This window comes from Xenopus laevis, chromosome 1S (assembly GCF_017654675.1).
Source record: "Xenopus laevis strain J_2021 chromosome 1S, Xenopus_laevis_v10.1, whole genome shotgun sequence".
Classification (NCBI taxonomy): Eukaryota; Metazoa; Chordata; class Amphibia; order Anura; family Pipidae; genus Xenopus; species Xenopus laevis.
The window spans coordinates 63,158,422-63,185,062 of NC_054372.1; the positions used below are offsets into that span (position 1 = coordinate 63,158,422).

Consider the following 26,641-nt stretch of genomic DNA (forward strand, 5'->3'; position numbering starts at 1 on the left):
AACTATGACTGATATTTTGCTACCCAAAAGCCACTCAAAAGTGGGCTTTGACCAAATGTTGAACTTTTAAAGGGACCATGGACAGAGGTTAGACCTTCAACTGAGCTTGAACTGCTGGGTTCTTTGCCACCTTACAATGATCTTTCTCTTTCAATTTCAGAGGCCAAATATTTTTTTATATTTTGTTATTTTTTCCTACAAATCACATTTAAATTGATATGCATGTTACTGAATGTCAGCAGAAACAAAGTCCCATATCAGTGAGAATCCCATGGCATCAGATAATGAGCTGTTTAAAGTCAAAGAACACAACATTCATCTAGTTTTTAAAGTAGAACTTTCAACTGCATTTTCTCAGTTGTGGCATAATATTTTACAACAGTAAAATGGAAGTTGTGGGTATAAGGCACAAATGAACCCCTGTAAATTCCACCTGGTCAAAGCAGGTGTTAGGTCCTGTTCAAATATACATGATGTAGAAAACATCAATTGAGAGCACTCACCCACACCTGCACCTCGGGTCCAACAATCACCTGTGCTAGCTCATAATCACGCCCCCGGAACCTGGGCGAAGTGTACAAACACTCAGCAAATATACGGAGCACACGGTGGCTGGATTCATAAAATTTTCATTTATTGGGTATAGTTAAAAGCATAAATTCCACTCACGGCTGCAAAATATACCCCACACTTGACGCGTTTCGTGGCATCTCGCCACTTCCTCAGAAGCTTCTGAGGGAGTGGTGAGATGCCACGAAACGCATCAAGTGTGGGGTATGTGTCACAGTGGGGTATGCTTTTAACTATACCCAATAAATGAAGATTTTATGAATCCAGCCACTGTGTGCTCCGTATATTTGCTGAGCAAATATAGATGATGGAAACACTTTAGGTGCAGCATTGTAATTGGCACAGTTTGTACGGATTTTAGTTCATGGGGCTATCCACAATATAACACAAACCTTGCAATGTTTATTGGTAACGTTTTCATACTTTAGCTGTTTGTTTGTTTGTTGGTTTGTTTCCACAGGTGAAAAGCTTTTTCTCATACAAAGATGAATCAACTGTCCTTCTAAATTTGAAGCGAGGCCTGGCTAGCCTGTTCCAGATACAACTTAACCCTGGTTCTGTCACTGAGGTAATACCATCTGTAATAAGTTGTAGGCAGTAGGCTCAAGTGGTAGCTTGTTTGCACAGCGTGAAATTTGTTGAGTAATCAATGACTTCTGTGAAATGGAAGGGCTGTGGGTGTCTCACAAATACAAAAAAGGAAGAAGATAATGAGATGCTTTGCGTGGTGGGCAGCAAATGAATTTTGGGCATTGGAAATATGTAAATGTTGAGCGGCACCTGTCAATAATCTTTTTGCCTTGTCCCAAGCAACATATTTCTAAAGCAATAAATAAATGTATGCCATGTCAACCATTAAATAAAGAGTACAATATTTTGCAATCAGACCGCTATCAGAGAGGGTAAACAACTGAACTGACAATTATGGAGCTTTGTCAAATTCTCTAGTTTAGTTTGGAAAGTTATATGGGACCTCAGATGCTATAACACAGAAACCTAATTGATATTAAAGGGTAAGTAAACCTTTAGAAAACGTAACATTTCTCAGGGTGCAGTATATATTAATTATTTATATATGTAAACTGCAAAAGTGTAACTCTACAAAGAGATTTAGCCCCAGAAGGGAATCAGAGTGTTCTGATGCTCAGGAAAGAAAATAGAAGCCTCAGATGCCTTTTCCCTTCTCTATTCTGAGCAGAGCAACATTAGATCACGTTTTCCACCTCTTTGAAGGTACAGTTACAGGAACTGACCAGCAAGTGACACTGTTGTTACAAAATTCACTGTATTGGCAGTTGATAAAAATGAAATAGCCCTGAAACTGAAAAAAAATATAATGTAAATTGCAAAAGTTCTTTTAAAGCACCCTGAGCATTTATATATTTTTTTAAGGTTTACTTATCCTTTAAGCTATGTTTGTAGTGGAATGCTTGCCTTTAGTCAGGACCACAAATAACTGATACTGATTTTCCAGCACCATAACTAATCAATAATAAAATCACTAGGCCTTACTCAGTTAATCTGGGGAGTGAAAAAATCGAACCCAGCAGTGCAAGTGTTTAAAAAGTACTCCAGAAACAAGACGCTATGGGTCAAATTCACAAAATTGGCAATGTCCCTGCGGATTCGATTTCTGGCGAATTTTCTCTAGCGACGGCTAACGATGGCCTCTCTCTACAAAATATATTTTCTGCTTTATTGATACTTCAAATTCATCATATGAGTATTGTGAATTGATATTTCCAATGATACTATATTCATATCAGGTCGATGTTTCTGGGAACTGCAAGGCTAATTATCAAACACGGCAGAACCAGGTGACTAAAGTAAAAGATATTGCAAGCTGCAAGATATCAAAAGCAGGCTTCTCGACCTACAACATGGTAACATATAGAAAAATCTTTTAAATATTATTAGATAGTTGTATGCTGATATTATGTTCACTTGTGCCCTTTGTGGAACGATGAGTAAAATATAAAGGCTTCATGTAATTGCCTATATGTAGACTTTTGTATGTGTAAACAGTACAGTCTTACTCTGCTTGGGTTATATATTTTTTTTAATATAGTGGTATAATGTCACTCAGTTGAGGTTAAATTAAATACCATTTAAGGAGACACAGAAGCCTGTATTAAAATTAAATGCAATAGAAAATACACGTCTACACAGCAGTTTGTCTCTATAAACTATAGTTGTGTTTCTGAAGCAAATACAATGATTTTACCAGTGCAGTACATGATATTGTTTTCTATTAAGACCTTTTCATTTTTTGGTGTTACTTATCATATAAGCCTTTCTATCTAAATGACCCACCTCAACACTTGGTCCTGGTACAGAAACCCATACTATATAATAATCAATTATAATTTTACAGGGGGTTGCTCACTTTCCAACACTTTTTTCAGTTCAGTTGGTTTCAGATAGTTCACTAGAAATAAAAAAAATGATTCTTAAATTACTTTTTATTTTCTATTTGTGACCATTTTTTTTTAAATAAATAAAGTTTAATTTTTCACCTTCTTTTGTCTTTCTAAAGCACCTATGGGGGGGTAGTGTCACTGACTGTAACTGTTCTAAATGATAGTTGATACATTTCTTATCTTTGTCACTGCTGGTCAGAATCCCTGAGTTTCAGTAAAGGCAGCCATTAGAATTGATACACTAGTTGCTAATATTCCACAGATGCTGCTGAGAAATGTATCAACTAATGTAGCATATTGTAACAGCTCACAATCTGCACCTTGTTTACTGAGCTGCCAGACTGAATGACCAGAGACTTTAAACTTTAGGGCAGAGACACACTGCTATTTGGGGAGATTAGTCGCCCAGCGACAAATCGCTTCTTTTTCGGGAAACTCCCCGAACTGTCTTTCCCGTCAGCTAGAATGTCAATCGCCGGCGGCATGGGACTCGGTAAGCTTCATTTTCTGAAGTTGCCTCACGAGGCGATCCGAGTGCCATCCCGCTGGCGATTTACATTGTAGCCGGCGGGAAGGCAGTTCCCGAAATAGCAGCATGTGTCTCTGCCCTTAAAGGGGTACTCCAGCTTCCAAACCAAAATGTTATATAGAGGCCCACATAACACAGAAACCCCTAATATACCCATCACTCGGTAAGCTTCATACTTGAAAAAGTATGAATGCATGCCATTTTCTATGCTGAAATCCAGCAGTTTAACAGTTCTTCTCTTTCTGCATTATTTGAAATCCTGGCAGGGAAAGAGGGACTAAACACTGATTGTAACAACTTCTCCACAGCTTACAGACAGCATGCAGGAATTATTGAAATCACATGTGCAGGGAACCATGGGGTTTGGAGGATGCAGGCTGAGGACAGATGCTGCTGATACAAAGTAACAGTAGTCAGCCAGCTCAGCAAAGTAATCTGAGAGATCAGCAGGAGAGCAGGGGCTAGGCTTAGGGAACTGTTTCAAACCATTAAAAATCATGTCTGCATATTTTTTAATTCATGTAAATTGCAAAGTTGTTTGAAATTACGTTTACTTTTCAAAAAGTTTAAGTTATGTTTGTGCAGAGTTCCCCTTTAAACCTCAATTTTGGAAAAATGGTAAAAAAATAAAAAATGGAAAGCAATTTGAAAAAGTATATATTTCTGACCTTCACTTATGGGATCTATAGAAATTGTTGTAAAAACTGTCCCACTGTGCCCCCTAATTCTCTTATGTTTGATTACAGATACTAAAGAATCCATCAGTGAGAATGCTGGTTGCAAGCACTATGCCATCTTTCTTTTATTATGACCGTGGCATTACATTTTAATCAAAGATTAGAAGTGAGAACATACTGCTGTTTAGTTGTTCTGTGTTTGGCCACAACATTGTGCAATGTTGCTTTAAGCTTTTATTTAAATCTCTAGTCCCTATTACCCACAATTATGTTTACATTTATGTTTTTCAGGTGATTGGCATTTCTAATAAAGGAACATCCAGTACAATTTACATACTCGATGAGGATCTCATTAAATCGGTGTTGGCTGAAGAGAATCATGTGTTGACTCTTAATTCATATAATGCAGTAGCAGCAAAGATTGTGTGCAAGTAAGTGTAATCCAACAAACTCCTGCGCTGTGCAGCAGTGTCATGAGTCTGTGCATTTGCCTTTATCTAAATATATCTACCTTTAATTAGGTATCCTTAGTGGTGTCTTAAAAGAAGTATAGAGCTTTGAGAGAAATATGTAGCGCTAAACTGAAAAAAAGGGAACATCAAAACCAAATTTGATTTATGATCGATAATTTTTTATACTATTCAGTCTGCAGCTAACTGATAGTTGGTTGGTATAGGTTATTGCATAGGAAGAATTATGCCTGATGTTAGTAAATTAATCTTGGTAACCTTTACACCATTATTTACACTTGTAGAACACATGTAGGAATGCATGTGTGAATCAAAACTGCATGCTTTTGACTAAGAATGCAATATTTTCCCCAGAACTCTTGTGTTGCCATACCCTTTTGTTTAGTTATACAAAGAGAAAAAATCCACTTATTAACACAGAACCTGATGACTTCTGCTTCTATTATTTTTCTGTTATTTATTTTTCTAACATGCAGGCAAAAACTGGAACTAAAGTCTACGCAAGCCGGGTCCAAGGAAACTCCAGGCAAGCAAATTGGCACTGTGGTTAAGGCAGTAGATGCAAAATATGTACAGCTCCCACTGGCAGCAGATCAAATGAAATCCGACTGCAAGGGTTGTCCTCCTGTAAGTTGACAAGCTCTATACTACACTTGGTTTGGCAAATATACATTTTTTGCAACAAAAATCTTTGAACTGCACAGAGCATGTCATCAGTTGCTGAGATGCAGAGTAAAGGTGGGATAAAACAAATAAAAACAAATAAAATCATCAAAGAGTGGTAATGACAACACTCATCATCAGCTTTATCTTGTTTACAATATGTCTAAAGGTCCAGTAACACCAAATAAATACATACTTTAATTAAAAAGCTTAAATTTATTGCTACAGAAGTCATTCTTTTTCAGTCCTTCTAAGACAGCTCCTGTCACGTTGATAGGACTTTGCAAAAAGTTGCATATTGAACATGATGCTTTCAAGAAATAATGCTCTTTAATAAAATGGTATAGTTTCAGTATTTCAAGGATCTTCAGTAGCATTTCTCATTCTCTGCTGTCACTTTACAATCTGTAGTTATAGAAAAGGGTTGCATATAACACAGCTGTTTTATTTTAAATTATTAAGTATTTCATATCCATTGGTTGTGCTACATTATGAATTATATACATTACATGTTCTGAGAAATTATCTGTCAATCTCTACACAAAAAAAACACACAAATTACTATAATTCCAATTTTTTACATACCAAAATCAACAAATTATATCATGAAGGGATACATTATCCACCATATTACTGGTATAAGATGACACTGGTTGGCTCTTCAATTTGGTATTTATTCAAAATATAGTGAAATGAAAATCCTAAACCAGAGCAGGCCCAAAACAAAAAAAATCTGATCGCTTGCATGGCAATTGGGGGGCACACTGGCAATGTTTCATGACACAAAAAAATAAATCATCTAATTTTTCCCACAGTTCACAGAGGGCTTATAGTGAAAGGTAAGGGGTAAATGTGTTTTCATTCCAAAGAGACCATCAAGATCTGGGTGGGGGTGAGAAGGGCAATATAATAAACTCTCCTTAAGCAATTAAAGCCAAGATATTCTGTTAAAAATCTAAGATGTTAATGTTTATTTTTTAGCTCGCACAGCACTGGCAAGCAACTCGAGAGCATTTCGAGCCTCAGAATCTTTCAAAAGCCAACGCAGCCCACAGCTTCCTCTCTTTAATTCAAAGTCTTCGCAGAGCAAAAAAATCTGAAATTTTGAAGCTTCTTAAATCAGAAAAGGAAGATGTACTGTAAGTACTTATAACCACACTGTGTGTTGAATAGCTAATACCAAAATGAAGTTTGTTTCAGTACAAAGCATTAGGGCAAAGGCTTTAACTGATTTTAAAAAGACGCGTGCATATCTAGACTGTCTACTTAAAAGTATGTGAAGTGCAATGCAAAGGATGCAAAAATTTGCTAAAAACATTTAAAATGCTACATAAATGATGCAACATTTCAGGTCTGCCTTCATCACCCATAAATGTTGAGTTTCATAATCATTGAGTGTGGCTCAATAAAATTGACCAAATACCTTTTATGCAAGTGAGGGCCATTCCTGATGTGTTTCAAGATAATGCAAGACTGAGTACTGAGCAAGTACCTATCAATATAGTATTTATAGGAGAAGGAAAGTCTATTTGCTCTTGGGGGTGCCAAATGTTAAGCACCCCCAAGTGATTGTATTGACTTACTGGAAACCACTGGACGGTGCCTATCGGCAGAAAACTGCAACCGGCCCGGGGTTATACCAGTGAGCTCCACAGAGAGATCTTCTTCCTGCTTCTTCTTTCATGGCAGGGTTGCGCATGCGCATTACAACGAAAAGCTGAACTTTAACTATAAAGTCAGCTATTATGTTCTACTGTGCATGCTTTTGGCCAGGGAAATTTGAAGAAAGAAGAAGCCAGAAGCTAATTTATCAGAATTAGGCCCTGGACACACATGTGGTATGTGCAGCATTGTCGTCGCGGTTGCAGTTTTTAAAAAAGCTGACCACCATGTAAATAAGATGGCGGCATGTCCCATTGCCTAAGCGTGAAATCGCTAAGCCTACTAAACGGTGGTCGGCTTTTTTTAAAAACGCAGTGAAGATCCACATGTGTGTCCGGGGCCTTAGAGTTTGTGTAATACTAGAGGATTTTATACTTCAATAAACTTTATTTTATTTTTTAATTGAATGCTTGCTTGTTTATTAAAAAAATCCAAATAGAAAAAATTCGGGGAAAAAAATTTGAATATCTAAAATTGTTACTCATTTTCAATGGTTCGAAAAATTAGAAAAGTTTGTATTGAAGAATCGCCTTCAAATTGCCAGAAATGGCTCCCGTTGACTTCTACATGAACTCGTGGTGAAGTTTTACATTCAAGCTATACAAATTATTTGAGCTCAATACTTATCTTCCAAACAAGTTTTGCAGAGCATAATTCGAATTCATGACTTTTAGCACTAAAAAAATTAATTTGTTGAAAAGTATTCAAATTCAATCATTGATAAATAACCTCTGAGATGTATGCTGTTATTTTATGGGACACTCACAATCAAATTGCACACTACCTTAGGAATACATTAGCAGGTGGTGAATTAACTAGTAGGACTAACCAAGGTGTACATCAGAAAGCTCCTTTTTTCAATATGGCTCAATGTAAGTGTACAACATGAAGTGCTTTGTATATTACTGAACAATACTATATACAGACAAGCCATTTTTATTAAAAACACAGATGTGCATACTTTGGAATACTATAGAATAATGAATAACATGTTTTCATATTGTTCCATTAGTCCACAGCTGGTTGATGCTATAACTTTTGCTCAGACGGCGGAATCCTTGGAGGCCATGCTAGAGTTTCTTGACTTCACCAATGGGAGCAGGCCATTGTTGCAAGAGAGATTCTTGTATGCTTGCGGATTAGCCTCACATCCAGATGAGCAAATGCTCAAAGCTCTTGTTGTAAGTACAGCCATGGGGCATTGTCTTGTGTCTACTAGTACCATTTTATGTTCTCAAACAGGCAGCCTGTTAATAACTATCGTGGAAAGAGCAGATTTGTAAATATGGCTCTCTTGCTCATGTTTCTCTAAGTCAGAGGTCCTCAGTCTGATCTTGTGACTCCTCTTCCCCCATAAGAGTTAGTTTTAATGATATCCTTACATAAGCAAACATGGATCAGTCAGTGGCTCAGTCATCTGACCTCTCCACCTGTGCTCATTTAAGGCCTCCATTTGAACCATCCCTTGCCAGAAGAAATGCAAAAGTGGAAATGAAAATCCCGGCATTAGATACTCAGATATTTATCCTAAAAATACACACGGCTTGGAAAAGAACAATATTCACCATTTGTGATTCCCCTTATCACTACAACAGTGTAAAAATAAGATTGCATGTATCAGATCTGAGATCAGAGGCAAAACTATCAGGTTAATTTAATGTTTCGATGATTTTTTGCAGACTTAAGGTATAGAGATCAAAATTATGGAAAGACCCCTTATCTAGAAAACCCCAGGTCCCCAAAATTCTGGATAACAGGTTCCATATCTGTATTATCTCTTTCAATAGATAGGTGTAGAATGAGCCCTATAATACTGACAGTTTAGGACTTGGATGGCAAACTTATAAACTACAGTTTAGGCATCCTGTTGCATCAAAAAGATACTGAAATGTGGCCTTACATATTTATGGTATGCTGACATGTTTCTTTTAATTCCACCAGGCCAAGTCCAAAGGGATAATTGGAAATCACGAGATCAGGGAAACTGTGGTTATAATAATTGGTGCGCTGATCAAGAGGCTCTGCAAGAATGGAATGTGTGATTTTCCGGTAAATATCAAACTGTGTTGTTTCATGGCATAATTGTATTTACTACTTGACTTATGGTTTTCACCCTTTAAATAGAAAAATATACTTTTAAACAATCTTATGTGAATTATTAATCCTCCCTTGTATTTGCATTATGGATTAACAATGTGCGGGGTGTGGGGACATGGTGGGGGACCCCGGGGTGGCAGCCCCGGGGGCCTTGCACACATCAATTGGCCCTGGGTGTTAGCACTCAGTTCTGCTGATGAGCTCTTACACCCCCATAAAACAGAATTGCGTCCAACTCAAAGCAGTCATCACATTCTGACAAACTGACATATTAGTCTACTATGATTAATGTGCCACTTCCTTAAATCACTTTTCTTATTGCAATAATAGATGAACTGCTGTGAATCCTTCAGGATTTTCCAGTTTCAAGTATAATGAGTGTGCGCCTATATAAATTGGGCCCCTGTTGTTTAATGATAATACCAATCACTGAGATTAAATAGCAGTATATTGTTGTTCTAACTACAAGCTACTCTTCAACAAGCTTACGTTTAATGATGGTTTCTTATTTTAATTTTCTTGACAGTCAATTTTGGAAGCAAAAAAGTTGATCTTAGAAGGTTTGGGAAAGGCTGAAAAGCCTGCGGATATCAAGACCCATTTATTGGGTCTAAAAAATGCCATCTTGCCGGAAGGCGTTCCTCTGCTGCTGAAATACGCAGAATCTGGGGAGGGACCTGTCAGCAGTATTGCAATCAGTGCGCTCCAGAAATACGATACACGTTTCATCAATGAAGAGGTAACTAACTAATGAAAAAACAGGCACCAGGGAAGTAACTATAGAGGAAGCAGACCCTGCGGCTGCAGGGGGGTCCAAGGAGGTATAGGGCCCCATGAGGCTCTAATTTATATACATTTTGAATAAATACAGGTAAAACAAGTCAACCTCTAGACTTTTTTGGGGCCTGAAAAATAATTTGCTCTTGGGCCCAGTAATATCTAGTTACACCACTGAACCATGCCATTGTTGAAGATAACTTGTTGAAAAGTGTCCTGAACTGATAAAATAATATAACACCTTTATAGCAGCCTATAAATTATATGTAAGCTACATATGGCTTATTGTACTATTCTGAGGCATAATAATGTTAACAACAATTCCTGATGGTGAAATAATTCTTTCTACCTTCCCCTTTTTTTGGCCCCGGTAGTCATTTTCCCTGATAAAACCAGCTTAGGACTTTATCCTGCCTGTCTACTTAGCTACCTGGCTATTTAATCTTAACTGAATCAGTGATCTTCTGATGAATATCACCAGTACTTAATATTTTGTTTTGTCAGAGTTTCCCTTTATTCTTTTTTCTTTATTCTAACTGCAAATAATGAATTAGGTGAAATGAAGGAAATGTCTTTGTTCTATCGTTGCCTATGTGCTGTTTTTCTTTTGAATAGGTAAAAAAAGCAATGAACCGGATCTATCATCAAAATTATAAAATTCACGAAAAGACAGTGCGAACTGCTGCAGCTGATATAATACTAAACAATAATCCTTCCTACATGGATGTAAAAAACCTGCTGCTTTCTATTGGGGACTTACCCCTGGAAATGAATAAGTACATGCTCTCTGTGTTCCAAGACATCCTACAGTTTGAGATGCCAACCAGGTATATCCAGTTCTGTTCAACCAGTTCAGACATTGTGCATAATGTAGCAATATGGGTATAGAGTGTTTAGGCCCTGATTAAGTGGCCTGAATGTAACACCGCAAATTCACTAAGATGCGGATTTTACTGAACGTTCGCCCGACTTGCCTTTGCCAGCTCAGACCAGTCAAAGTACCTTGGAGTGCATAGATCCTCATTCTTCTGTTACTTACATAATATTTTTTTAGTGGAAAAAACGCTGGCGTCTTTCTTTTTCCTTATTTCAGAGCGAAGGCCTGCAAAAGCCCTTAACATTTATTTAGGTAACAGGGTTCCCCCATACATTTTCTAACATATGGAACATAAACTTTACATTGGGCTCATGTAATATAACAACTCTATTTTCTTTATTTAGGTTCCCTGGACTTGTGTAATGTAATGTATTTGCTGCAACATCTATGTCCATTCAACTTTAAATTTCCTGCCTTATGTAAATTAGCCTGAGCGAAGACCTCTAACGAAGTTGTGCTAGGCAGAATTGAACACTAGCGCATCTTCACTTTGATTTACTCGCATTGCCGAAGTAACGATAGGGAAAACTCATCAGCGTTCGGCGCCCTGAACGCAACTCCGCGTTGTCTGAGTGAATTATTGTTGAGATGGCTGAGAAGCCGTCGCTGGCGAATTTTCGCCACTTAGTAAGTTTACCCCTTAGAATTGATACAATAGTTGCTAATACTCCAGATGCTGCTGGGAAATGTATCAACTAGGGGGCACATTTACTAGGGGGCACATTTACTAAGGGTCAAATATCGAGGGTTAATAAACCCTCGAATTCGACTCTTGAAGTAAAATCCTTCGAATTTGAATTTCGAATTCGAAGGATTTAGAGCAAATGCTACGATCGAATGATCAAAGTAAAAATCGTTCGATTGAACGATAAAATCCTTCGAATCGAACGATTTGAAGGATTTTAATCGATGGATCGAAGAATTTTTCTTAGAAAAGTGCTGGGGAAGGAGGTCCCCATAGGCTAACATTGTACCTCGGTAGGTTTAAACTGCCCAAGTATGTAGTCGAAGTTTTTTTAGAGAGAGAGACAGTACTTCAACTATCGAATGGTCGAATAGTCGAACGGTTTTTAGTTCGAGTCGAAGTTGAAGGTCTTAGTGGCCTATTCAATGGTCGAAGTACCCAAAAAAATACTTCAAAATTCAAGGTTTTTTCATTCGAATCCTTCACTCGAGCTTAGTAAATGTGCCCCTAGATGTTGCAAAATTGTAACGGTTTAGAGTCTGCACCTGAATTACTGAGAGGTCAGACTCAAACACAAGAGACAGGGACATTCAACTTTAAACTTAGATTTTGGAAAAACAGTAAAAAATTAATAATGGAAAGTAATTGAAATTCAGTCTTTATTTCTGGGGATCAATCTAAAAACAATTGAATTGAAAAAAGTGTTTGGAAGGCGAACAACCCCTTTAAAGGAATAATGCATTGGCTTTTGGGCATGCACCAAGATTATTTTTTGCTATTAAATAAGTAAATAAATGTATAAAAATTCAGCTCATGCCTGGGTGCTGTCACAAATATCATAGATAGTTGTTCCCCATAATTTAAGCACTACAGGACTTCATAATGTAGTCAAACACAAAAATAATTTATTGTCAATGTTTCAATCCTGTCTGGGACCTTTCTCAAGACAAGACGTCTTGAGAAAGGTCCCAGACAGGACCGAAATGTTGACAATAAATTCTTTTTGTATTTGTACAATATGAAGTCCTGTAGTGCTTAAATTATGGGGAACAACTATATATAATATATATAAATGTAATATGGCAGGTGACCTTTGTTAATACATTCAGGTGAACAGTGATTACAATCCTTAAAGTAAATATTTACAGGTATGGGACCTCTTATCCAAAATGCTCCGGACCTGGGATTTTCCACATAATGGATCTTTCCAAAATTTGAATGTTTATACCTTAAGTCTGCTAGAAAATCATGTAAACATTAAATAAACCCAGTAGGCTGGTTTTGCTTCCAATAAGGATTAATTATATCTTCGTTTGGATCAAGTACAAAGTGCTGTATTATTACTACAGCGAAAAAGGAAATAATTTTAAAAAATTTGGATTATTTGAATAAAATGGAGTCTATGGGAGACGGCCATTCCGTAATGGATAGTGGGTTTCTGGATCCCATACCTGTATTTATAAATAACATGTGAATATGTTAAAATGAAATCATTACAATAGGTTCGCCCTCGTTTTACCTTCATTACAATTCATTTGTTGCTTGCAATTTCAGAGGAAGCCACGCCAAAGTGTTTACTTACTGATAATGTATGAAGTCATCAAACCACACATGTTCAATTTGTATTATTATTCACAGATAATTGCTTCTGCCAACAAACAGGTTACTTTCTAAACAAAGATTATATGCAATTTAAATGCATTTTCCGAAGCCTTCTGTGCAATTCCTAACTTGCTTTTGATGAGAAAAAATTATTATTGTTTATAAATATATATATATATTTATTTTTTACATAATATTTTACAGTAAGCTTGTTCGTCAAGTTCTAAAAGATATGAGGATTAACAACTATGACCGCTTTGCAAAGACTGGATCCTCTTCAGCTTTCTCTGGCTACGTGACCCGTATGTATTGTTAATGATGAAATCAGCATTTCAGTTTTTAAATGTAGCATAACATAACAAATGCAACCTGCAAACAAGGAACAAAGATAATATATACTCAGTGGCATAACTAGATGTTACTGGGCCCTACAGCAAATTAGTTTTAGGGCCCCAAACATATCCAGATGTCGCCCTGTTCTACCAATAGATATTGAAATTGCTTATTATTTGGACCTCATGGGGTTCCCTATACCTACTGAGCCTGCCTGCGGGGTCTGCTTCCTCTGTAGTTACACCCCTGTATATACTGTTGGGAAGGAGAATGGGAGTAATGATAAAGTAAGGTTCCTGCAATCCAAACAATACTCATGGCATGGAACCTGAGAGCTGGAGAACCACCCCCTCAATATTTTATTTCACATTCTACCTTACTCCTTGCTTCAATATCTTCTGAATTTGCTCCAGATTTTATACACAAATATTTTTAAATTTAAATTTAGAACCCCAGTATATATGACATGATAGATATTTTTGTTAATAATTAGCATGGTGAATATTTAAGGAGAACTAAACACTAAAAATTTATTTGGCTACAAATGCCATATTTTATATACTGAACTTATTGCACCAGCCTAAAGTTTCAGCTTGTCAATAGCAGCAATGATCCAGGACTTCAAACTTGTCACAGGGGGTCACCATCTTGGAAAGTGTGTGTAACTCTCACATGCTCAGAGGGCTCTGAGCGGCTGTTGAGAAGCTAAGCTTAGGGGTCATCACAAATTATCAAGCAGAAAATGATGTTTGTCTGTAATATAAGCTGATGCTAAAAGGCTGATTATTAAATTCTGATGCTAGTTGTACTGGTTTCTGTGCTGCCATGTAGTAATTATCTGTATTAATTAGTAATAAGCCTTATATTGTGACATTTGTATTCTATGTGTACTGTAGATTGTGAGTAAGTGACAGCAGTACAGAGCATGTGCAGTGAATCAGCAGAAAAGAAGATGGGGAGCTACTGGGGCATCTTTGGAGACACAGATCTTTACTGCTAAAGGGCTGTGGTTGCCTTGGGCTGGTACAGATACCCAAAACATAATGTAGAACATTTCTAGGTGACTTCTTAGTTAAGCTTTAGTTCTCCTTTAAATACAATCGCTTTTCAAGCAAAGTTTTGTACACTTTTACTGTGGGACTAGGCAGAGGGTTTACTGCTCAGTATGTTTCTGTTTTATATATTGAAGGTGGACTAGATTCATCATCAACCTATAGTCTAGACATTCTCTACTCCGGATCTGGCATTCTACGAAGAAGTAATATGGATATATTTTTATACTATAAAAGCACTGAGCTGCATGCCATTCAGGTGAATGTATTCATTGTCCTATATAGCCTTAGGGAATAACAGAAATTTTGGGGGGGGGTCTGCTGTTTTAATATACACTCTATGCCATTTAACGCATGGCTCAGTGGGTCGTTGTACCAGATCAGTCTATATATGGCAACCAAGCCAAAGCAAGGCCAGGCGAGCAAAATTAGCGATAACAGGGAAAAATAACTGGGGAATGAACTAAAGGAGAAAATAGTATTATCAGTGGTGCACTATGGTCTTGATTTGCAGCTCTGTCTGCCTCTGCATTAATTCTCCTCTGATGTTGGAATTCTTGCAAAGTTCCCTTGATTGATTTCTGTGGATAGGAGCAAGGGAATAAGATACTTGCTTTTTTACATTCTTAAAGGAGAAGGAAAGCTCCAAGACAGTTTATTGCCAACAGATTAGCCACACTAGTGCAAGCTAGAACTCTATATTTATTCTGCAGAATGCTTTACCATACCTTTGTAAACAGCTCTAGACACTGTCTCTGTTTGTTTAGGATAGAAGCTTCCATATAAGCTTGGTGTGACATTACTTCCTGCCTGAGTCTCTCCCTGCTCACTAACACCTCTGAGCTCAGATTACAGCAGGGATGGGAGGAGGGAGGGGGAGAGGAGCAAACTGAGCATGCTCAAGACCTGACCTGGAGGTTTATGCTGAAAACAGGAAGTCTGATACAGAAGCCCATGTGTACACAATAAAAGGAAATATATGCTGTGTTTCTTTTGACAGAGGACTCAGAGCAGTATTACTTTAAGTAATAGTAGTAACTATATAGACCTTTCTGATAAAACTTACTTCATTTTAGCCTTTCCGTCTCCTTTAAAGGGCAAACATACCAGCTGAGACTTTTCTTTGTTCTTGCAAAGCTGTCACCTACAGAGGGTTCAATAAAATTATTATTAAAATATTATTATAATTATTAAAAAGACCCCTTTTGTCAATGTCATTAAAATGCTATTAAATAAATGTTTCTTGTTTTCAGGTTGTAATTGAAGCTCAAGGTCTTGAGTCCTTAATAGCTGCAACTGCAGATGAAGGTGAGGAAGAACTGGAGTCCTTTGCTGGAATGTCAGCCGTCTTGTTTGACGTTCAACTACGGCCTGTTACATTTTTCCAAGGATACAGTGATCTGATGTCAAAAATGTTCTCAGCAACTGGTGACCCTATAAGTGTAGTGAAAGGACTGGTGCTTCTGACTGATCATTCTGAGGTAATTTTAAAATATTTTGAAAATGATTAGCTAGGGAAAAGGGCACATAATGAACACAATGACTGAACTCTTGAGCCATTGGTTAATATAATACATTCTGACTCAAGTCTTCTAAACCTGGAAAAGTTTTCTCAGTGTGATACATTTAAATGTGCCCGGGTATTGTTTTCCACCTGGGAAGATCAGAAGTTGGGAATCCAAAATAAATGCCAATTTTTAACTTCTGTGTCACTGAAAATAGCTCCAGAATCCTACATTTAGCCAGATATGCAATAACATTTTGTAATGTTATAAAACAGTGGTTCCAGTCACTTGGATTTTTTTGAAAATGTAAAATCTGCATTTTAATTGCCAGGTAGTTTAAAATGGATTCTAATTTAGCAGTAATAACATTAAAACTGGGTACCAATTTATCTCCTTGAAGTTTTGTAACAGCAATGTATCATTTCCCTCCTAGATTATCCAGTTGCAATCTGGGTTTAAAGCCAATGCAGAATTCCAAGGTGGATTGTCCATTGATATCTCCGGTGGAATGGATTTCAGTTTGTGGTACAGAGAATCCAAAACCAGTGTTAATAATCGGTAGGGTATCAAGCTACACAATTTTCATTTGCATCCACAATTGTTAGATAATGATTGGCAGGGTTGTCGTGCAATATTCAATGTTCTACTTTCAATACATTATCACATACTTTGGAATACAGGTAAATAGGTAAGTAGATATTATTTTGCAAAAAAACAGGGTTCTCTTTCTGTACTATTTGTTTGCAGTATCTTCAGAATATATACAGAATATATATATATGTATACCTTTTTTATATCAATTGTCCATCCTGCTGCCCAGATTGTCCCTTTTTGCTGCTTCCCTTAAAGGAATTGTTTAGTTTAAAAATAAAAACTGGGTAAATAGATAGGCTGTGCAAAATAAAAAAAATTCTAATGTAGTTAGTTAGCCAAAAATGTAATGTATAAAGGCTGGAGTGACTGGATGTCTAAAATAATGGCCAGAACACTACTTCCTGCTTTCCAGCTCTCTTGGTTTCCACTGATTGGTTACCAGGCAGTAACCAATAAGAGACTTGAGGGGGCCACACGGGTCATAACTGTTGCCTTTGAATCTGAGCTGCATGCTGTGGATCAGTTGCAAACTCACTGAACACTTGTGTTCCATGTGGCCCCCCTTATAGTCACTGACTAACTCAGAGTTAGAGAGCTGAAAAGCAAGAAGTAGTGTTCTGGCTATTATGTTAGATATCCAGTAACTCCAGCCTTTATACATTACATTTTGGCTAACTAACTATATTAGAAACATTTTTTATTTTGCACATACATATTTACCCAGTTTTTATTTTTACACTGAACTGTTCTTTAGTGGCCAATGCTCCTCTTAAGCTCCACCCCCTCAGTGAATTGGTATAAGGATATCAATAAGTTGGTGTTATGTTTTGGTAGCTGAGGATGAGTAGAGTATAATAGTGCTTTATTAGCAGGTTTATGCAGCCATTAAACTTCAACAGTTAACTTCAGCTCTAATACTTTTAAGCAGTATAGAAAGTACTATGTACACAGTATGGGGCAAATTCACTAAGATTTGTAGTTGCGCCAGGCGTAACTTCGCAGCACTTCGCCACACTTCGCCAGGCGTAGTTTCGCCAGCGCTTCGCAAATTCACTAAAATCCGAAGTTGCGCTCAGGGGTAGCGCAAGGTTGCGAAGTTGCGCTAGCGTTGATTCGCTAAGTAAAGCGAAGTTAAGATAGCGAAGGCTAATTTGCATACGGCGCCAAATTCAAATTTCAATGGAGGAATACGTATCAGCACTACAAATGGCTAGAAAAGCTTCAAAACATCAAATAAAATTTTTATTTTGCCCTACACATATGCCCACTGTATAGTTAAGTTGCCATGAGTCAGGAAATGTAGGGGGGAAGGAGGGGAGCCCCAAAAAATTTTTCGATCTTTTTCAGCCTATCACCCATAATGTAGAAAACACGCCAGCGTTTTTTGGGACTTAGAAAAAATTTTGACTTTTTTTGAAGCACTCCCTATCTCCTCTATTGCGCTTCGCCTGGTCTGAGGTGGCGAAGGAAGTCTAGCGTAAAAGGTAGCGTTCAGTACACTGCGCGCGGTAGTGAATTTGCGTAGTTACGTCGCTAGCGAAACTTCGCCAGGCGTAAGGGTGCGAAGTAACACTAGCGAAACTACGCCAGCGTTCGTTAGTGAATTTGCGCAGTAACGAAAATGCAAAACGCTAGCGAAGTAACGCTAGCGTTCGGCGCTTCGGCGCTTAGTGAATTTGCCCCTATAACTCTTGTGCACAGTGACACCTACAGGCCCTTTGTATAAACACCACAGTTGGTTTTAAGCATCGTTTTTAAAGGAGAAGGAAAGGTCTCTTTACTTGGGGGTGCCAAAAGTTGTGATTGTATTTACTTACCTGAAACCCTGGGCCGGTGCAGCTATTAAGAGAAAAATGTACCGGCCCGGGATTCTTCCAGCGAGCACCACGGAGCCATCATCTTCTGGCTTCTTTTTTCTCGTGGCTGCGCATGCGCAATAGAGCGACAAGTCGAACTTTAATGAAAAAGTCGGCTATTTCATTCTACTGCGCATGCATCTGCCCCAGGAAAGTTGTGCAGTTTACTCCTGACAGGGCCGGAACTAGGGGTAGGTAGAAGAGGCACGTGCCTAGGGCGCAGAGAAATGGGGGTGCCAAGCTCATACCTCTTCTCCAGCACGCCTCTGAGCTCCCGCTTCTGTGCGTGCTCTGCCCACCTTCACGAATTGGTATTTTTGGCGCACTCGCATATTGGCAGATGCGCACTTGTGGGTATGCCGGCAAGGGCAAGTAAAAAGACCTTTCCTTCTCCTTTAATTTAATTTAATTTAATAGACAAACTGGTAAAATAGTTGCCAGCTGGAAAATATAATTGGGACATGCTTTTCGCCACTTCTTAGCTCCTTCCTCAATTAAAGGAAAGTTTTCCATGCAATTGGTTTGACTCATTCTTTAATAAAACTTATTATAACAGCCTTTGGTTTATATATTTAACCCTCTTGCTTTATATTCACCAGCACTCCCATCCACATGCCTACTTTCTATATACTTAGTTAACCCCTTCCTGCCACTCGATTTTTAATATACAAAATCAGTTACTTCTTCAATGGGAAAAGCAAACTAGTGGATATCACACAAACGGTAAAATTATGCACCAGTGCTTGACTAGTTGCTATGAAGGTATCTACAGTGACAAATTATTGCCATTTCTTTATAAATGCCAACCTGTGGAATTTTTCAACACATCTGTGACTAATACTATATCCCCTTTTATATAAAAACATCTGTATTTCAGCAGTACTATGATTTAAAATGGTTTTAATGTTACCATATGAAGGTACAGTATACATAAATGATATTATACTTTTTGTTTCCACAGAGGGGCCGTGGTATTTACTGGCAATATAACCATTGATTCAGGATTTGTAAATGCCGGGATGGAAACCCGCTTTGAATCAGAGTCATCCTTTGATTTCCTTACAACTGTAAAATTTTCTTCATATCCATTTTTGGTTTGCATGCAGATGGATAAAGGAGCATTTCCATTAAGGTAACAGGCCATACTGGTATCAAAATAAACACGTTTTCTTTGCTGCTTTATTATTGTTACGGTCATATATATTCACTCACATTATCATCTGGGCAATGGTCTCATAAGACCTCAAAGTAAATTTTATCAAAATAAGAGACCATTAGAGACCTGTGAAAGATTTAGGCTGGGGCAAGCTATTGGCCTATGGCACACACAGCATTTTAAAAGGGTGGTTCACCTTTAAGTTAACTTTTGGTATGTCATTAAATTGCCAATTCTAAGCAACTTTTCAATTGGTCTTCATTAGTTTTTTTTTTAATTCTTTGCTCTCTTCTTTCAGCTTTCAAATGGGGGGTGTCACTGACCCCATCAAAATCAAATGTTTTGCAAGGCTATAAATGTATTTTTATTGCTATTTTGTATCACTCTTCTATTCAGGCCTCTCCTATTCATATTCCATTGTCTTATTCAAATGAATGCATGGTTGCTAGGGTAATTTGGACCCTAGGAACCAGAATGCCAAAATTGCTAACTGAAGAGCTGTTGGATAAAAACCCTTAATAACTCAACATCCAAAAATAATAAAAAATGAAAACCAATTGCAAATTGTCTCTGAATGTCTCTCTATGTCATACTAAAAGTTAAAGGTGTTGTTCACCTTTGAGTTAACTTTTATTATGATGTAGAGAGTGATAGAGAGTTATTCCAGTGAGCACCATGGAGCAATCCTCTTCCTGCTTCGTCTTTCTTCGAATTTCCCAGGGCAGATGCATGCGTAGTAGAATTAAAGTTTGACTTTTTAATCTAATGTGCATACGTGAGAAGCAAGAAAAAGCTGGAAAAGGATCGCTCTGGAATAACCCAGGGCCAGTGCAGGTTTCTGAGCACCGGCCCAAGGTTTCAGGTAAGTCAATACAATCACTTGGGGGTGCCTAACATTTGGCACCCCCCAAGTGTGAAACAACTTTCCTTCTCCTTTAAAAGCTGGAGAGAGTCAAAAGAAGAAGGTAAATAATTTAAAAACAAACAAAAAAAAATAATAATGATGACTGATTGAAAAGTTGCTTAGAATTAGCCATTCTATAACATACTAAACATACACCTTTAATTCTATAACATACTAAACATACACCTTTAATTCTATAACATACTAAACATACACCTTTAATTCAAAGGTGGACAACCCCTTTACTTCTTTATACCAACATGTTTTTGGCTCAAAGAAATACACTGACAATGCCCCACCTGCCTTTTCTGATAGAGTTAAATGGCAGAAGAGAGATAATTTGTAGAATAAAGTCAAGGGTGGTGGGAATGAAAGAGAAAGCTAAGAACAAACAATTATGAAAAAAAGATTTTTTTATAGTGCCAGTTTATTCATCAGATAAATCTACTAACGTTGGCACCACATTTATCTCTATAGACAATACCTCACAAAGTATGAGAGCTTGCCATCTGGAAAATCATACATCTCCCGGAAAGGAAGAGTCCAGACAGTGCCAGGTTCCGAGCTCCCGCTTCACCAAGAGAACTCCAACATGTGTAGGCAGGTGACTGCAGAACAGGACAGCTCACCGGACAGCTGGTTCTAAAATCCACAGAAACCATTTCCAAGTACTGAATCAATGGCTCCATGGCGGACAGTTGTGTGTGCACTGTATGTTATTAGTGCAGACATGAAGTTTACATATGTAGATGTATTTAAGTCTTTGTAAAATGTTCTAAAATAAAGAAGTTTGCACATATGTTTTGTAAGACTTTTTACCACATGCAGCAAGTGCTTTATAGCAGGGTTAACACTTGCAGGCAAATATCCACAGCCCATAAGCACAGTTCTATGTAATAATCCTTTCCTTTGTATAGCCTTATTAGAACAGAAGATTATGGGTAGGACTGCGCGGCCGACTTTGATGCGTTTCCTTCGGATTCGACAAAACGCACGCATCAAGTTGAATGCGACAGGAATTAGGTAAATATATAAAGTCGGATGGTGTTGCAACGGTGATCCGACACGACACGACTGTCAGATGCAGACACACACAGCTTGCAGCATTTGCATCCGACAGTCGTGTCGCGTCGGATCACCGTCGCGACACCATCCGACATTATATAACTTACCTTGTTCCTGTCGCATCCGACTTGACGCATGCGTTTTGTCGCCCAGCATCAAATCTGACGGAAACGCATCGAAGTCGGCCGTGTAGTCCCTCCCTTAGGTATCTCATTCAAGTCTATGCTACAAACTATAGTTCTCTTTCAAGTTGGCAGCAGGAGGATGTTTAAGAGTCAGCTAAAAAGAAATGTAAGGTATAGGATAGGATAGAGTGATTTTTTTCAGCCATAGGCTAAAAAAATTGTCCTGTTTAAAAAGATTGAATATTTGTATTTTTAAAATTAACATAATGCCCAAAATTACCTTTTACCAGTGCCCTATCTGAATGCTGAAAAATAGGCTTAAAGGGATGACATAGCCACATAAATAGTATTGAATATGAGCTCTGTCTATTCTTCATTAAAAATCATCTAATGGATCAGTGTTTTTTTACCTTTACTACCCCCCCTCCTCCTGCTTACCGTGCCTAAGATTAAGGTGAAAGGCACATGCAGTATTTTGACGTCTAAGTGAAAAACAGTGGCGATCAATATGCCTCTCTCTGCTGGTCACTGTTTCCCATCTAGGGAAGACACACACTGCTTTACAGACACTTGGCAGAGAGTCAGCTCAATAATGTTAAATTGAACATATCTGAGCAGAGGTCCACCAGTCGCTGCCACATTCATATTTCCTATAGATCTCAATGGTAAGCAGTGACAGACAGATGGAGGATGCCATAATTTTTCACTTGTTTCCAGCACTGGACAGAATGCAACATAATGTGCCATAATCCTAACAGATAATATAAATTTTTCCTTCTTTGCACAATTGTCCTATAGAACCAAGGTGTTTTGTTATATTGTCAACCAAAAGTGCATTAAATGTCATTGTTCTTCATTGTACAAGAAATAAATACAGATTTTTTGTAAATTAAAACAAGAGACTGAATGTATTTCAACACAAGTATGGTTTGCCTTATCTGGAAACCCATTATCCAGAAAGCTCTGAATTAAGGAAGGGTCATCTTCCATAGACTCCATTATAATCAAATAATCCAAATTTTTAGAAATGATTTCCTTTTTCTCTGTAATAAAACAATATCTTGTACTTGATACAAGCTTGGATATAATAACCATTGGAAACGAAACAAGCCTATTGGGTTTATTAATGTTTACATGATTTTGTACTAGACTTAAAGTGGTTGTTCACCTTCCAAAAATGTTTTTGTACAGTTGTTTTCATATTAATCACCATAAACAAATACTTTTTTCAATTGCTTTCCATCTTTTATTTTTTACTGTTTTCCCAAAATGTAAGTTTAAAATTCAATGTTCCTGTCTCTAGTGTCTCAGTCTGGCAGCTCAGTGATCCAGGAGCATCTGAACTATTACAATTTGCTCCATTTCGTTGATACAATTAGTTGATACATTTCTCATCAGTGGAATCTTAGAAACTACTGTATCAATTCTAACATCTGCCCTTAATGAAACTCAGGGATTCTGCTCAGCAGGGACAAAGATAACAAAAGTATCAATTAAATGTATTAATTTAGAACAGCAAAAGTGTCGACCCCCCCCCAGAGCTGCTTTAGAAGGTGAAAAATGAAACTTTACACTTCAATATAAAAAAAGGTCACAAATACAAAATACAAAGTATTTGGAAGAAGTCTTTATTTCTGGTGAACAATCTGAAACCAACTGAACTGCAAAAAAGTGTTTGAAGGTCGACAACCCCTTTAAGGTATGAAGATCCAGATTATGGAAAGATCTGTTATCTGTAAAACCCTGGGTCCTCAGCATTCTGCAGAATAGATCCCATACCTGTATGTGGTCCGGACCCTACCAAAATCATGTTAATTGCAGGTGTATATTGCTGCTGGTCAGAGGGATTTTGCATTCAACTCTTTGAAGAATATGAACAAATAATTTAAAGTTGATGCTGGGAGCTGCCACTCTGTGGTTGTATGGCTGTTGCTGAATTAAAGACCCCATAGCTAAGCCCTATAAAAGGGTGTAATGAAAATCACATAATTTTAAGCCTTATGGTCCTGCAGTTTGAAGCGTTTTTTGTTTCTCTTTAAAATGACTGTTTGTAGGATCTCTAGCTGATTTACCACTTTTCAGATTCCATACCTGTAACAGAAATAGAAACCTGAGCCCAACTCAAATCCTGATTTCACATGTAGGTGAAAGTAATGACAATGGAGGAAAAAAGCATTTTGCCAAAATGAGAGAGAAAATCTAGACACATGGGGGGAAATTTACTAAAGGGCGAAGTGGCTAATGCTGGTGTAATTTCACCAAGGAGATAGACTCTGACGCAACTTCGCACTCTACCGCCAGGCGAATTTTCGCTCTGGCAAAAGAGCGTTACTACGCAAATTCACTACGTTTTTGATTTTACTGACCTTTACCTCTATCGCCAGACTTGCCTTCCCCACCTCAGACCAGGCAAAAGGGAGTTCCTCAAAAAAAAGTTGAAAACTTTTTCCCCCGAAAAACTCTGGCGTCTTTCCCTTTTTACATGGTGATTGGCTGAAAAAGATCAAAAAAATTTTTGGGGGTACCCTCCTTCCCCCCTACATTTGATAACATATGGCACCTAAACTAAACTGTGGGCACATGTGTAGGGCAACATGACACCTCTATTTTATTTTATTAAGGTTCACTGGCCTTGTGTAGTCTTATTTATTTGCTGCAGCATATATGGCCATTGTACTTTAACTGCACGCCGTATGCAAATTAGCCAACGCTAGCGTAACGTCAAACTCTGCACATTTGCTGGCATCCATTTTTTTGGACGCTCGCGAATTTTCGCTGCGATTTCGAGAATTTATTTGCCGGCGGCCTATTGCGGGAATTCACCGCAAATTCGCACCTGGCACCTTCACATCTCTTGGGTCATGCCACTGGGCCCTTGATTGGAGTAACCCCTTGATGGCGAGCCTGCTGGCATTCTCTGACTTTTAATGAAGTCAAATGTAAATCCCTGAAGTGTCATCCAGTGCAATCCAGTTGCAATAATACACAAGTTGGCTATTATTAGATTTATGTGCAATTATTGCACAAAGAGAAACAACTGTGAAGGGAATTATATAGATTTTATGGGGGTTATTTATAGTCCGAATGGCTAAAACTGTAAAAAAAAATGTATATTACTATAAATGATTTTTTATGATTTATTATACCTCGAGAATGGAAAAAGTCTAATTCTCAGACCTGCCGATGTTGTATATAAGTCAATGGGTGTAGTCCAAAAGATATCCTGATCTGTGCTGGGTTCCATGCAAAAATTTGAGTTTTCAGGCATAAAAGTTTTTTTTGTGAGTTTTTTTATGCACTGAAATTTTTCAGGAAAATGTATTAATGAATAAGGGGAAACAACGTGTGCGGATTTGAGTATATTTCAGGATAGATAAATTCGGATTTTGATAAATAACCCCCACAGTAAAAAAAAGTGTATGGGCCTGGGGTGCAGAGGCAGATTAATGCACAGACTCCCTTAGCGAGTGTGATCAGAGGCCATATAGTTTTTTTTTAAATTATTATTTCTATTTTCTTTACTTTTAACATGTATTCTTATTTGTGCCACTCGGTCCTGCTGGGAGAAAAAGGCAAGCAAGGAATGTGTGTGTGCATCCAGATGACTGCAGATCCAGCAATTTTACTGTAATAAATTCGCCAGGTATGGAGAGCTCGGGTGCACATGTACCTGGATCTGCAAACATCCGGACTCAGCAGTTGCTGTAATCTCAAGCACTCAGCGTCCTTAAAAACAAGAACACTTTTTCCCTCTGAGGCTGTTAATTTTGTGTTTTTGCCAAGTACTAATGCATGATTTTGGAAAGCTGTTCTGGTATGTTACCCCATTAGACCTAATCTTCCAGCTACACATGAAGTCGTAAATCTTGTACACAGTAGTTTTTGGTTTCACTTGGCAGTGCCAAATAGGAGTATCACAATCCAAAAATAAATGTGTGCTCCTACAGTAACTAGATCCCTCATTTGTACAAACAAAAGCAAAAGCTGTAGAGATATCTGTCTTCAAAGCTACATTCTCACAATCTCTTTCACTGCCACTGCTTTAGTCACACTCACAATCTCTTAAAATCCCACAAACACACTATAATTATTGTTTCCATAAGACGACAGTGGTCCTTTCTTTATCACATAGGGGCAACACTATTATATGTTATAGGTGCAAACAAATGTACAGTACATATACTTTCCATTTGCTTGCTCCTGAGCCCAGTTAATGAATGTGTACTAGTAAAGCTGAACTGAGAGAAATTGTTATAAAAATATATGGATGAAGTTTGTGTATAAAACACAATGGGATATGGGCATCTGGGGGTTATCATCCAAAAAGCAACCTGTTTCTCTAGACTAAGGGGCACATTTACTTAGCTCTAGTTAAGGAATAGAATGAAAAATACTTTGAATTTCGAAGTTTTTTTTTGGCTACTTCGACCATCGAATTGGCTACTTTGACCTTCGACTACGACTTTGACTTCGAATCGAACAATTCAAACTAAAAATCGTTCGACTATTCAACCATTCGATAGTCGAAGTACTGTCTCTTTAAAAAAAAAATTCGGCCCCTACTTCGCCACCTAAAACCTACTGAGCGCCAATGTTAGCCTATGGGGAAGGTCCCCATAAGCTTTCCTTGCTTTTTTGATTGAAGGAAAATCGTTCGATCGATGGATTAAATCCAGGATTTAATCCATCGATCGAACGATTTTTCGATCAAACGAAATGCGGTAAATCCTTCGACTTCTATATTCGAAGTCAAAGGATTTAACTTCGATGGTCGAATATCTAGGGTTAATTAACCCTCGATATTCGACCCATAGTAAATGTGCCCCTAAGTCTAGAAGCTTAGTTAAAGTTTGTAGGCTTTGCCAATTTATTGGCAAACCCAGAAAGTTACTTACAGCTCCCATAAGTGTGTAATTAGGGGTACTGTTTAAGTATGTGTGTATATTTTTATTTATCTATCTATCACTACTTACTCTATCACTACTTATATACTCAGTGCTGTACAGCAGAATAATAGAGTAA

The 26,641-nt window shown here is 37.8% G+C and overlaps 1 protein-coding gene across 1 annotated transcript in view; it reads left to right on the forward strand.

Moving 5' to 3' along the window:
• Nucleotides 1-21,449, forward strand: part of mttp.1.S (microsomal triglyceride transfer protein, gene 1 S homeolog) — a 42,805-nt gene extending 21,356 nt beyond the window's left edge. Inside the window, exons 4-18 of the mRNA XM_018243395.2 lie at nt 1,031-1,138; nt 2,337-2,453; nt 4,488-4,627; nt 5,143-5,293; nt 6,311-6,468; nt 8,004-8,172; nt 8,933-9,040; nt 9,615-9,827; nt 10,481-10,692; nt 13,234-13,331; nt 14,552-14,673; nt 15,668-15,895; nt 16,353-16,477; nt 19,331-19,501; nt 20,907-21,449. Coding sequence (XP_018098884.1) covers nt 1,031-1,138; nt 2,337-2,453; nt 4,488-4,627; nt 5,143-5,293; nt 6,311-6,468; nt 8,004-8,172; nt 8,933-9,040; nt 9,615-9,827; nt 10,481-10,692; nt 13,234-13,331; nt 14,552-14,673; nt 15,668-15,895; nt 16,353-16,477; nt 19,331-19,501; nt 20,907-21,075 — 2,289 coding nt within the window. The 3' untranslated portion in view covers nt 21,076-21,449. The remainder of the gene's footprint in view (nt 1-1,030; nt 1,139-2,336; nt 2,454-4,487; nt 4,628-5,142; nt 5,294-6,310; nt 6,469-8,003; nt 8,173-8,932; nt 9,041-9,614; nt 9,828-10,480; nt 10,693-13,233; nt 13,332-14,551; nt 14,674-15,667; nt 15,896-16,352; nt 16,478-19,330; nt 19,502-20,906) is intronic.
• The last annotated feature ends 5,192 nt before the right edge of the window (nt 21,450-26,641 follow it).